The sequence below is a fragment of the Procambarus clarkii genome, chromosome 19 (genome assembly GCF_040958095.1).
Source record: "Procambarus clarkii isolate CNS0578487 chromosome 19, FALCON_Pclarkii_2.0, whole genome shotgun sequence".
Taxonomy (NCBI): Eukaryota; Metazoa; Arthropoda; class Malacostraca; order Decapoda; family Cambaridae; genus Procambarus; species Procambarus clarkii.
In genome coordinates, this window is record NC_091168.1 from 29,480,871 (window position 1) to 29,493,370 (window position 12,500).

The 12,500-nt window shown below is 47.5% G+C and overlaps 1 protein-coding gene across 1 annotated transcript in view; it reads right to left on the reverse strand.

Annotated features, from left to right (window-relative positions):
* The window catches only part of LOC138349627 (nephrin-like), a gene marked incomplete at its 3' end in the record, with an annotated part of 187,291 nt that overhangs the window by 77,471 nt on the left and 97,320 nt on the right, over positions 1-12,500 (reverse strand). Inside the window, 1 exon segment of the mRNA XM_069327410.1 lies at positions 3,771-3,884. Coding sequence (XP_069183511.1) covers positions 3,771-3,884 — 114 coding nt within the window.

The following is a 12,500-nucleotide window of genomic DNA, read 5'->3' on the forward strand; positions in this document are numbered from 1 at the left end:
GTGTTTGTTCAGATCCGTCCACCAAGACTGGGCAATGTAGATTGTATCTGTATTTCCAAATACAGCTGTATTGCCAATCTATATCCAGGGCAGCCCGGTACTTGGGTCGACCCGAGTTATGGTGGAGAGTGAGGGTGTAGTTATGGTGGAGTGAGGGTGTGTAGTTATGGTGGTGAGGGGTGTAGTTATGGTAGAGAGTGAGGGTGTAGTTATGGTGTAGAGTGAGATTGTAGTTATGGTGGTGAGGGGTGTAGTTATGGTGGTGAGGGGTGTAGTTATGGTGGTGAGGGGTGTAGTTATGGTGGTGAGGGGTGTAGTTATGGTGGAGTGAGGGTGTGTAGTTATGGTGGTGAGGGGTGTAGTTATGGTGGAGTGAGGGTGTGTAGTTATGGTGGTGAGGGGTGTAGTTATGGTGGAGTGAGGGTGTGTAGTTATGGTGGTGAGGGGTGTAGTTATGGTGGAGTGAGGGTGTGTAGTTATGGTGGTGAGGGGTGTAGTTATGGTAGAGAGTGAGGGTGTAGTTATGGTGGTGAGGGGTGTAGTTATGGTGGAGTGAGGGTGTGTAGTTATGGTGGAGAGTGAGAGGTGTAGTTATGGTGGAGAGTGAGGGTGTAGTTATGGTGGTGAGTGAGAGGTGTAGTTATGGTGGTGAGTGAGAGGTGTAGTTATGGTGGAGAGTGAGAGGTGTAGTTATGGTGGAGAGTGAGGGTGTAGTTATGGTGGTGAGTGAGGGTGTGTAGTTATGGTGGTGAGTGAGAGGTGTAGTTATGGTGTTGAGTGAGGGTGTAGTTATGGTGGTGAGTGAGAGGTGTAGTTATGGTGTTGAGTGAGGGTGTAGTTATGGTGGTGAGGGGTGTAGTTATGGTGGAGTGAGGGTGTGTAGTTATGGTGGAGAGTGAGAGGTGTAGTTATGGTGGTGAGTGAGGGTGTGTAGTTATGGTGGTGAGTGAGGGTGTAGTTATGGTGGTGAGTGAGGGTGTGTAGTTATGGTGGTGAGTGAGGGTGTAGTTATGGTGGTGAGTGAGGGTGTAGTTATGGTGGTGAGTGAGGGTGTGTAGTTATGGTGGTGAGTGAGGGTGTAGTTATGGTGGTGAGGGGTGTAGTTATGGTGGAGTGAGGGTGTGTAGTTATGGTGGAGTGAGGGTGTGTAGTTATGGTGGTGAGTGAGGGTGTAGTTATGGTGGAGAGTGAGGGTGTAGTTATGGTGGTGAGTGAGGGTGTGTAGTTATGGTGGTGAGTGAGGGTGTGTAGTTATGGTGGTGAGTGAGGGTGTGTAGTTATGGTGGTGAGTGAGGGTGTGTAGTTATGGTGGTGAGTGAGGGTGTGTAGTTATGGTGGTGAGTGAGAGGTGTAGTTATGGTGGTGAGTGAGGGTGTGTAGTTATGGTGGAGTGAGGGTGTGTAGTTATGGTGGTGAGTGAGGGTGTGTAGTTATGGTGGTGAGTGAGGGTGTAGTTATGGTGGTGAGTGAGGGTGTGTAGTTATGGTGGTGAGTGAGAGGTGTAGTTATGGTGGTGAGTGAGGGTGTGTAGTTATGGTGGTGAGTGAGGGTGTAGTTATGGTGGTGAGTGAGGGTGTGTAGTTATGGTGGTGAGTGAGGGTGTAGTTATGGTGGTGAGTGAGGGTGTGTAGTTATGGTGGTGAGTGAGGGTGTAGTTATGGTGGTGAGTGAGGGTGTAGTTATGGTGGTGAGTAAGGGTGTGTAGTTATGGTGGTGAGTGAGGGTGTAGTTATGGTGGTGAGGGGTGTAGTTATGGTGGAGTGAGGGTGTGTAGTTATGGTGGAGAGTGAGAGGTGTAGTTATGGTGGTGAGTGAGGGTGTGTAGTTATGGTGGTGAGTGAGGGTGTAGTTATGGTGGTGAGTGAGGGTGTAGTTATGGTGGTGAGTGAGGGTGTAGTTATGGTGGTGAGTGAGGGTGTGTAGTTATGGTGGTGAGTGAGGGTGTAGTTATGGTGGTGAGTGAGGGTGTGTAGTTATGGTGGTGAGTGAGGGTGTAGTTATGGTGGTGAGTGAGGGTGTAGTTATGGTGGTGAGTGAGGGTGTGTAGTTATGGTGGTGAGTGAGGGTGTAGTTATGGTGGTGAGGGGTGTAGTTATGGTGGAGTGAGGGTGTGTAGTTATGGTGGAGAGTGAGAGGTGTAGTTATGGTGGTGAGTGAGGGTGTGTAGTTATGGTGGTGAGTGAGGGTGTAGTTATGGTGGTGAGTGAGGGTGTAGTTATGGTAGAGAGTAAATGATGAACTTTGCGTCACTTAGTGAGTGAACTTTGCGTCACTTAGTGAGTGAACTTTGCGTCACTTAGTGAGTGAACTTTGCGTCACTTAGTGAGTGAACTTTGCGTCACTTTCTGAGTGAACTTTGCGTCACTTAGTGAGTGAACTTTGCGTCACTTAGTGAGTGAACTTTGCGTCACTTAGTGAGTGAACTTTGCGTCACTTAGTGAGTGAACTTTGCGTCACTTTCTGAGTGAACTTTGCGTCACTTAGTGAGTGAACTTTGCGTCACTTTGTGAGTGAACTTTGCGTCACTTGTCATCATTACTAGTCTGATAAACCTAAAATTTTAAGTTCATCTTCACCGGTAATTCCCTTATAGGCCTATATAATTCTTCATACTAGAAAACTTTACCCACGTGTTCAACAATTGTCGGGTAATTACTGCATAATCTAATTAGCTTCTTGATGTATATGGAAAATAATGTTCCTGAACTCTGAAATTATACATTTTGCATAAATATAATTGCTCTATAATTACTTGTCTGTTGCCAGAACTCTTAATGGTTTTTTAGAATCATTGAAGAGCTTCTAAATCTAGATTATACACAAGTTTCTAAATCTAAATTATACACGAGCTTCCAAATCTAGATTATACACAAGCTTCTAAATCTTCTAAAAATAAATTTAGGGGGATGAGAATGGTCTGGTCCACGAGTGAGAGAGAGAGTGAGACACCTACCGTCAAGTGAGAGAGAGGGTGAGACACCTACCGTCAAGTGAGAGAGAGAGAGGGTGAGACACCTACCGTCAAGTGAGAGAGAGGGTGAGACACCTACCGTCAAGTGAGAGAGAGGGTGAGACACCTACCGTCAAGTGAGAGAGAGAGAGAGGGTGAGACACCTACCGTCAAGTGAGAGAGAGGGTGAGACACCTACCGTCAAGTGAGAGAGAGGGTGAGACACCTACCGTCAAGTGAGAGAGAGGGTGAGACACCTACCGTCAAGTGAGAGAGAGAGGGTGAGACACCTTCCGTCAAGTGAGAGAGAGAGGGTGAGACACCTACCGTCAAGTGAGAGAGAGGGGTGAGACACCTACCGTCAAGTGAGAGAGAGGGTGAGACACCTACCGTCAAGTGAGAGAGAGAGAGAGGGTGAGACACCTACCGTCAAGTGAGAGAGAGAGAGAGGGTGAGACACCTACCGTCAAGTGAGAGAGAGGGTGAGACACCTACCGTCAAGTGAGAGAGAGAGGGTGAGACACCTACCGTCAAGTGAGAGAGAGGGTGAGACACCTACCGTCAAGTGAGAGAGAGAGGGTGAGACACCTACCGTCAAGTGAGAGAGAGGGGTGAGACACCTACCGTCAAGTGAGAGAGAGGGTGAGACACCTACCGTCAAGTGAGAGAGAGAGAGGGTGAGACACCTACCGTCAAGTGAGAGAGAGAGAGAGGGTGAGACACCTACCGTCAAGTGAGAGAGAGGGTGAGACACCTACCGTCAAGTGAGAGAGAGGGTGAGACACCTACCGTCAAGTGAGAGAGAGGGTGAGACACCTACCGTCAAGTGAGATACAGGTGAGGAGAATATTTTGGCCGATGTAGTATGGGCCAAGGACGCCGTTCTTGGCCGGGCCGGCTTGCCTGTCCAAGATCTGTACACTGCGGGGCGGCTCTGGCGGAAGACAGACAACGCTTCGTTATTGGCGTACACTGGTGCGTTGTGAACACTGGTGCGTTGTGTGCACTGGTGCATTGTGAACACTGGTGCGTTGTGTACACTGGTGCGTTGTGTACACTGGTGCGTTGTGTACACTGGTGCGTTGTGTACACTGGTGCGTTGTGTACACTGGTGCGTTGTGTACACTGGTGCGTTGTGTACACTGGTGCGTTGTTTGTGTACACTGGTGCGTTGTTTGTGTGCACTGGTGCGTTGTTTGCGATGAGTGCACCGGTGATGGTTACTCGTGGTTGGTGATTGGTGGAGGGAAGATAACACTTACAGTTTATAGATAAGAGATACAGAATAGAATAATAATGGCAGAGTACAAAACTGTTTACTGAAATACATAAAAATACAATGAGAGAACTGATATACATTCACACCTTGGTGACTATCGGTTTGTTACAGACAAAATACACCTGGGCTATATAAACTACGACCTGGTCCATATAAACTACGACCTGACCCATATAAACTACGACCTGACCCATATAAACTACGACCTGACCCATATAAACTACGACCTGGTCCATATAAACTACGACCTGGCCCATATAAACTACGACCTGGCCCATATAAACTACGACCTGACCCATATAAACTACGACCTGGCCCATATAAACTACGACCTGGCCCATATAAACTACGACCTGGCCCATATAAACTACGACCTGGCCCATATAAACTACGACCTGGCCCATATAAACTACGACCTGGCCCATATAAACTACGACCTGGCCCATATAAACTACGACCTGGCCCATATAAACTACGACCTGACCCATATGAACTACGACCTGGTCCATATAAACTACGACCTGGCCCATATAAACTACGACCTGACCCATATAAACTACGACCTGACCCATATAAACTACGACCTGACCCATATAAACTACGACCTGACCCATATAAACTACGACCTGGCCCATATAAACTACGACCTGACCCATATAAACTACGACCTGGCCCATATAAACTACGACCTGGTCCATATAAACTACGACCTGGCCCATATAAACTACAACCTGACCCATATAAACTACGACCTGGCCCATATAAACTACGACCTGACCCATATAAACTACGACCTGACCCATATAAACTACGACCTGGCCCATATAAACTACGACCTGGTCCATATAAACTACGACCTGACCCATATAAACTACGACCTGACGAGAAGTCAAACTCGGCAACAAATCTGCTGATCGGACTAATTATCTCCCAGGTAATTAGTTCTACGGTAAAATAATAATAATAAAAAAAGTTTAAATAGGCTGACCAAATAGACTCAAGTAACATTTACTACAAGGAAATGTAATTGGTTATAAACTATTTTCCTGATTAACTTCGGCGGTAATTGGGTGTGTACTAGTTTGTACTCACCTAGTTGTACTTACGGGGGTTGAGCTTCGGCTCTTTGGTCCCGCCTCTCAACTCTCAATCAACAGGTGTACAGGTTCCCGAGCCTACTGGGCTCTATCATATCTACACTTGAAACTGTGTATGGAGTCAGCCTCCACCACATCATTGCCTAAGGCATTTTATATGCTTTTAATGTGCGTGTGTGTGTGTGTGCTCACCTAGTTGTATTCACCTAGTTGTGTTTGCGGGGGTTGAGCTCTGGCTCTTTGGTCCCGCCTCTCAACCGTCAATCAACAGGTGTACAGATTCCTGAGCCTATCGGGCTCTATCATATCTACACTTAAAACTGTGTATGGAGTCAGCCTCCACCACATCACTTCCTAATGCATTCCATTTGTCAACCACTCTGACACTAAAAAAGTTCTTTCTAATATCTCTGTGGCTCATTTGGGCACTCAGTTTCCACCTGTGTCCCCTTGTGCGTGTTCCCCTTGTGTTAAATAGACTGTCTTTATCTACCCTATCAATTCCCTTCAGAATCTTGAATGTGGTGATCATGTCCCCCCTAACTCTTCTGTCTTCCAGCGAAGTGAGGTTTAATTCCCGTAGTCTCTCCTCGTAGCTCATACCTCTCAGCTCGGGTACTAGTTTGGTGGCAAACCTTTGAACCTTTTCCAGTTTAGTCTTATCCTTGACTAGATATGGACTCCATGCTGGGGCTGCATACTCCAGGATTGGCCTGACATATGTGGTATACAAAGTTCTGAATGATTCTTTACACAAGTTTCTGAATGCCGTTCGTATGTTGGCCAGCCTGGCATATGCCGCTGATGTTATCCGCTTGATATGTGCTGCAGGAGACAGGTCTGGCGTGATATCAACCCCCAGGTCTTTCTCTCTCTCTGACTCTTGAAGTATTTCATCTCCCAGATGATACCTTGTATCTGGCCTCCTGCTCCCTACACCTATCTTCATTACATTACATTTGGTTGGGTTAAACTCTAACAACCATTTGTTCGACCATTCCTTCAGCTTGTCTAGGTCTTCTTGAAGCCTCAAACAGTCCTCTTCTGTTTTAATCCTTCTCATAATTTTAGCATCGTCCGCAAACATTGAGAGAAATGAATCGATACCCTCCGGGAGATCATTTACATATATCAGAAACAAGATAGGACCGAGTACAGAGCCCTGTGGGACTCCACTGGTGACTTCACGCCAATCGGAGGTCTCACCCCTCACCGTAACTCTCTGCTTCCTATTGCTTAGATACTCCCTTATCCACTGGAGCACCTTACCAGCTACACCTGCCTGTCTCTCCAGCTTATGTACCAGCCTCTTATGCGGTACTGTGTCAAAGGCTTTCCGACAATCCAAGAAAATGCAGTCCGCCCAGCCCTCTCTTTCTTGCTTAATCTTTGTCACCTGATCGTAGAATTCTATCAAGCCTGTGGGGCAAGATTTACCCTCCCTGAATCCATGTTGGCGATTTGTCACGAAGTCCCTTCTCTCCAGATGTGTTACCAGGTTTTTTCTCACGATCTTCTCCATCACCCTGCATGGTATACAAGTCAAGGACACTGGCCTGTGTGTGTGTGTGTGTGTGTGTGTGTGTGTGTGTGTGTGTGTGTGTGTGTGTGTGTGTATGTGTGTGTATGTGTGTGTATGTGTGTGTGTGTGTGTGTGTGTGTGTGTGTGTGTGTGTGTGTGTGTGTGTGTGTGTGTGTGTGTGTGTGTATGTGTGTGTGTGTGTGTACTCACCTATTAGTGTCTGCAGGATCGAGCACTGACTCTTGGATCCCGCCTTTCGAGCATCGGATGTTTACAGCAATGACTCCTGTCCCATTTCCCTATCATACCTAGTTTTAAAATTATGAATAGTATTTGCTTCCACAACCTGTTCCTGAAGTGCATTCCATTTTCCCACTACTCTCACGCTAAAAGAAAACTTCCTAACATCCCTGTGACTCATCTGAGCTTCCAGCTTCCACCCATGTCCCCTCGTTCTGTTACTATTCCGTGTGAACATTTCGTCTATGTCCACTCTGTCAATCTCCCTGAGTATTCTATACGTTCCAATCATGTCCCCCCCTCTCCCTTCTTCTTTCTAGTGTCGTAAGGCACAGTTCCCTTAGGCGCTCCTCATACCCCATCCCTCGTAGCTCTGGGACGAGTCTCGTTGCAAACCTCTGAACCTTGTGTGTGTTTGTGTGCGTGCGTGTGTGTGTTTGTATGTGTGTGCGTGCGTGCGTGTGTGTGTGAGTGTGAGTGTGTGTGTGTGTGTGTGTGTGTGTGTGTGTGTGTGTGTGTGTGTGTGTATGTGTGTGTGTGTGTGTGTGTGTGTGTGTGTGTGTGTGTGTGTGTGTGTGTGTGTGTGGTGTGTGTGTGTGTGTGTGTGTGTGTGTGTGTGTGTGTGTGTGTGTGTGTGTGTGTGTGTGTGTGTGTGTGTGTGTGTGTGTGAGCGTGTATGTGTGTGTGTGTACTCACCTATATGTACTCACCTATATGTGCTTGCAGGATCGAGCATTGACTCTTGGATCCCGCCTTTCGAGCATCGGTTGTTTACAGCAATGACTCCTGTCCCATTTCCCTATCATACCTGGTTTTAAAATTATGAATAGTATTTGCTTCCACAACCTGTTCCTGAAGTGCATTCCATTTCCCCACTACTCTCACGCTAAAAGAAAACTTCCTTACATCTCTGTGACTCATCTGAGTTTCAAGCTTCCATCCATGTCCTCTCGTTCTGTTACTATTCCGTGTGAACATTTCGTCTATGTCCACTCTGTCAATTCCTCTGAGTATCTTATACGTTCCTATCATGTCCCCCCTCTCCCTTCTTCTTTCTAGTGTCGTAAGGCACAGTTCCCTCAGGCGCTCTTCATACCCCATCCCTCGTAGCTCTGGGACGAGTCTCGTTGCAAACCTCTGAACCTTTTCCAGTTTCATTATATGCTTCTTCAGATGGGGACTCCATGATGAGGCGGCATACTCTAAGACTGGCCTTACGTAGGCAGTGTAAAGCGCCCTAAATGCCTCCTTACTTAGGTTTCTGAATGATGTTCTAACTTTTGCCAGTGTAGAGTACGCTGCTGTCGTTATCCTATTAATATGTGCCTCAGGAGATAGATTAGGTGTTACGTCCACCCCCAGGTCTCTTTCACGCGTCGTTACAGGTAGGCTGTTCCCCTTCATTGTGTACTGTCCCTTTGGTCTCCTATCTCCTAGTCCCATTTCCATAACTTTACATTTGCTCGTGTTGAATTCTAGTAGCCATTTCTCTGACCATCTCTGCAATCTGTTCAGGTCCTCTTGGAGGATCCTGCAATCCTCATCTGTCACAACTCTTCTCATCAACTTTGCATCATCCGCAAACATCGACATGTAGGACTCTACGCCTGTAAACATGTCGTTAACATATACAAGAAATAGAATTGGTCCCAGCACCGATCCTTGTGGTACTCCACTTGTTACTGTTCGCCAGTCCGACTTCTCGCCCCTTACCGTAACTCTTTGGCTCCTTCCTGTTAGGTAGTTCCTTATCCATTCTAGGACCTTTCCCCCCACCCCCGCCTGCCTCTCGAGCTTGAACAGCAGTCTCATGTGCGGTACTGTATCAAAGGCTTTTTGGCAGTCCAGAAATATGCAGTCTGCCCAACCATCTCTGTCCTGTCTTATCCTCGTTATTTTATCATAGAATTCCAGAAGGTTTGTTAGGCACGATTTCCCTGTCCAGAACCCATGTTGATGTTTGTTCACAAACCTAATGTTCTCCAGGTGTGCAACCAGTCGTAGCCTAATTATTCTTTCCAGTATTTTACAGGGGATGCTTGTCAGTGATACAGGTCTGTAGTTAAGTGCCTCCTCCCTATCTCCTTTCTTGAAGATCGGCACGACATTTGCCTTCTTCCAGCAACTGGGCAATTCTCCTGACATAAGTGACTCATTAAAGATCATTGCCAGAGGCACGCTGAGGGCCTGTGCTGCTTCTTTTAGTATCCACGGTGATACTTTGTCTGGTCCAACTGCTTTAGTTGCATCTAGAGTTGTCAACTGTTTCATTACCTCCTCTGCTGTCACCTCTATATCTGATAGTCTTTCATCTAGGGTAACCCCTTCCAACAATGGGAGCTGCTCAGGCTCGGTAGTGAACACTCCATGGAAACTGGCATTCAGTGCCTCGCAGATTTCCTTGTCACTTTCAGTATATGCCCCCTCTGTCTTCCTTAGTCTTGTCACTTGGTCGTTCACCGACATTTTTCTTCTTATATGACTGTGTAGTAACTTAGGTTGTTTTTTCGCTTTGATTGCAATATCGTTCTCATAGTCCCTTTCCGATGTTCGTCTTATGTTAATGTAATCGTTCCTAGCTCTGTTGTATCTGCTTCTGTTGTCCTCTGTTCTTTGTCTTCTGTACTTCCTCCACTCCCGCCTGCTGGCCATTTTTGCTTCCTGACACTGTCTATTAAACCATGGGTTATTATATTCCTTCTTATTTTTTCCCTTTACCGTTGGTATAAATCTCTCTTCGGCCTCCTGGCATTTCTGTATGACTAGGTCCATCATATCTTGGACTGTTTTTCCTCTAATTTCTTCCTCCCACTGCACTTCACCCAGATAGTCCCTTATCCTCATATAGTCCCCTTTCCTGTAGTCAGCTCTCCTTTCCCAGATCTCTTGTCCCATGGTCATAATTTTGAATTCCATCATGTAGTCAAAGACTAGGACACAATGGTCACTGGCCCCTAGAGGTATTTCATGCTCTAAATTCTCGATATCTTCTACGTTCTGGGTGAAAATCAGGTCTAATAGGCTCGGTGCATCTCCTCCTCTTTCCCTTGTGTCTTCCTTCACATGTTGTGTCAGGAAATTCCTGTCTATAACATCTACTAATTTTGCTCCCCACGTTTCATCCCCTCCATGGGGATTCCTTGATTCCCAATTTATCTCTCCATGATTTAGGTCCCCCATGATCAGCAGCTTCGCTCTCATTCTGTGGGCTAGTGTTGCTGCCTTCTGCAGTTCATCAATACATGCTTTGTTGTTGTCATCATACTCCTGCCTGGGTCTTCTACTGTTTGGTGGGGGATTGTAGATTACCATGATCACAATCTTCCTCCCATCTACTGTCAGAGTTCCATGTATGAAGCTTGTGCACTCATTGGTAACTCGATTTCCCAGGTCTTCAAACTTCCATTTCCGCTTTATTAGGAGTGCTACTCCCCCTCCCTGTCTCTGTGTCCTCTCTTTTCGTATCACCTGGTACCCTTCAGGAAAGATAGCATCTGAGATCATGTCATTAATTTTAGTTTCCACAATTGCAACTATGTCAGGATCTGCTTCACTCACTCTTTCTTTTATCTCTTCTGCTTTATTAGATACCCCATCAGCATTGGTGTACCAAACCTTGAGATTCTTCATGGAAACTCTTGTACCAGAGTTCTCCCTTTCTCTGGGGGTCTGGGGGGATCTGGGGGATGTCTGGGGGGTGACTGGGGGCAGAGGGGATCTGGGGGATCTGGGGGGTGTCTGGGGGATGACTGGGGGCGGGGAGGGTCCGGGGGATGTCCGGGGGGATCCAGGGGGTGTCTGGGGGGGTCCGGGGGGTGTATGGGGGGTGAAAGAGTTCAGGAGGGGTGCTTGGGGGGCTACTGGGGGCTGGGCTTCTAGGAAGGTAGGTAGGAGGGTCTGGGGTAGGGCCTGGGTAGGTAGGTCTGGAGCAGGAAGGGCATACTGGGTCTGAAGATTAGGGAGGGCATAGAGGGGTTGGGAGATGGCGTAAGGTTGGGAGACAGATAGAGGTTGAGAGGTTGGGAGGGGGATGGATAGAGGGGGTGGGGGGGACCTCCCACCTCCCTCGCAAGGGTGGGGGGTCACATGGAAGGAGAGGGGATGAGGAGGGGTGAGGGCAGGGTAGGCTTTGGGTGTTGAGGGGATGAGGTCTGGGTGGGTTCTTGGGGTTGAGGGGATGAGGTCTGGATGGGATTTGGGGGTTGAGGAGATGAGAGCTGGGTGGGTTTTGGGGGTTGAGGGGACGAGGGCTGGACGGGTTTTGGGGGTTGAGGTGATGAGGGGGTCCTTGGAATGTGGGATGAATTTGACTCCAGTGGGGTCAGAGGGGTCAAGGGATGTGCTGGGGAGATAAGCAGGGGCGGCTGATTTGGGAAAGGGGCGACCTGAGAAGCACGTGTGAGCTGGTTAGCATGGGGTGGATTAGCACTGGGGTGTGTAGCTGCGCTCAAATGGGAAGAGTCGTATTGTTGTTTGCTTGCTCTGTGGGCAATCTGTTCCTCCTTCGTCATGAATTTGTCAATAAATACGTTGTAGTAATTTTCGCTACCTCTGAGTAAGTGTTTGTGATGCAGTATGTAATCCACTGCCTCTTCGTTAGTGAACTGTACCAGGACAGGTCGTTTCCTGTTACAGTTGTATGGTCCAATGCGTCGGTGGACTTGCACCTCATTCCCTGCCATCTGGGCTCTCATGTCTCTCAAGATCCCCTGTAGTTCCAAATCCTCAATCTCCATCCTTTCCTGCCTCGATGGTGCCCTGGCTTCAAGTAATCCATGGATTATGATTGTCCTCTTTCTCAGTTCAGGGTCATGCTGGTGGCCCTCTCCCTGGCTGACCCCCACCCCTCCTACACCCGCTACTCCACCTACTACTACTACTTCCCCTTCCCCTGCCAAGCTTCCCTTATTCCTGCCAAATTCATTAGTAAGCCTAGATATTTCTCCTTGCCATTCTACCCTGCTCTTCCTGATTTCCTCTTGAATATAATCCATAAACTCTTGTTTGAGTCTTTGAACCTCGCCCTGTATCTTATTAAAGACTTCACTTTTAATCCCCTGGATTAGATCACCTATCCAAACATCCCTCTTCTCTACAAATTTCCCAATCATCTTCTCCACAAACCTATCTTCTTCCTCAATCATAATACTGCTGGACCTAGACGCCCTTCCTGACCTAGTCATTGCTATAATGCAACCTTACCCACAGGGGTTCCAAGTATCTTACCGTCCTGCTAACACAATAGGTGAGTGAATCTCCAAGCGTCGTCCCCGTGGTGGTAGGAGGGTTGCTGCCGGGGTGAGGTCACGCGGTCAGAGGTCGGTGAGGTCTGCTCCACACTACACACTGCCACAATACTACAACTATTTTGAATTACGCTATTTAAACTGTTTTTCTTCACTACTTTATGGC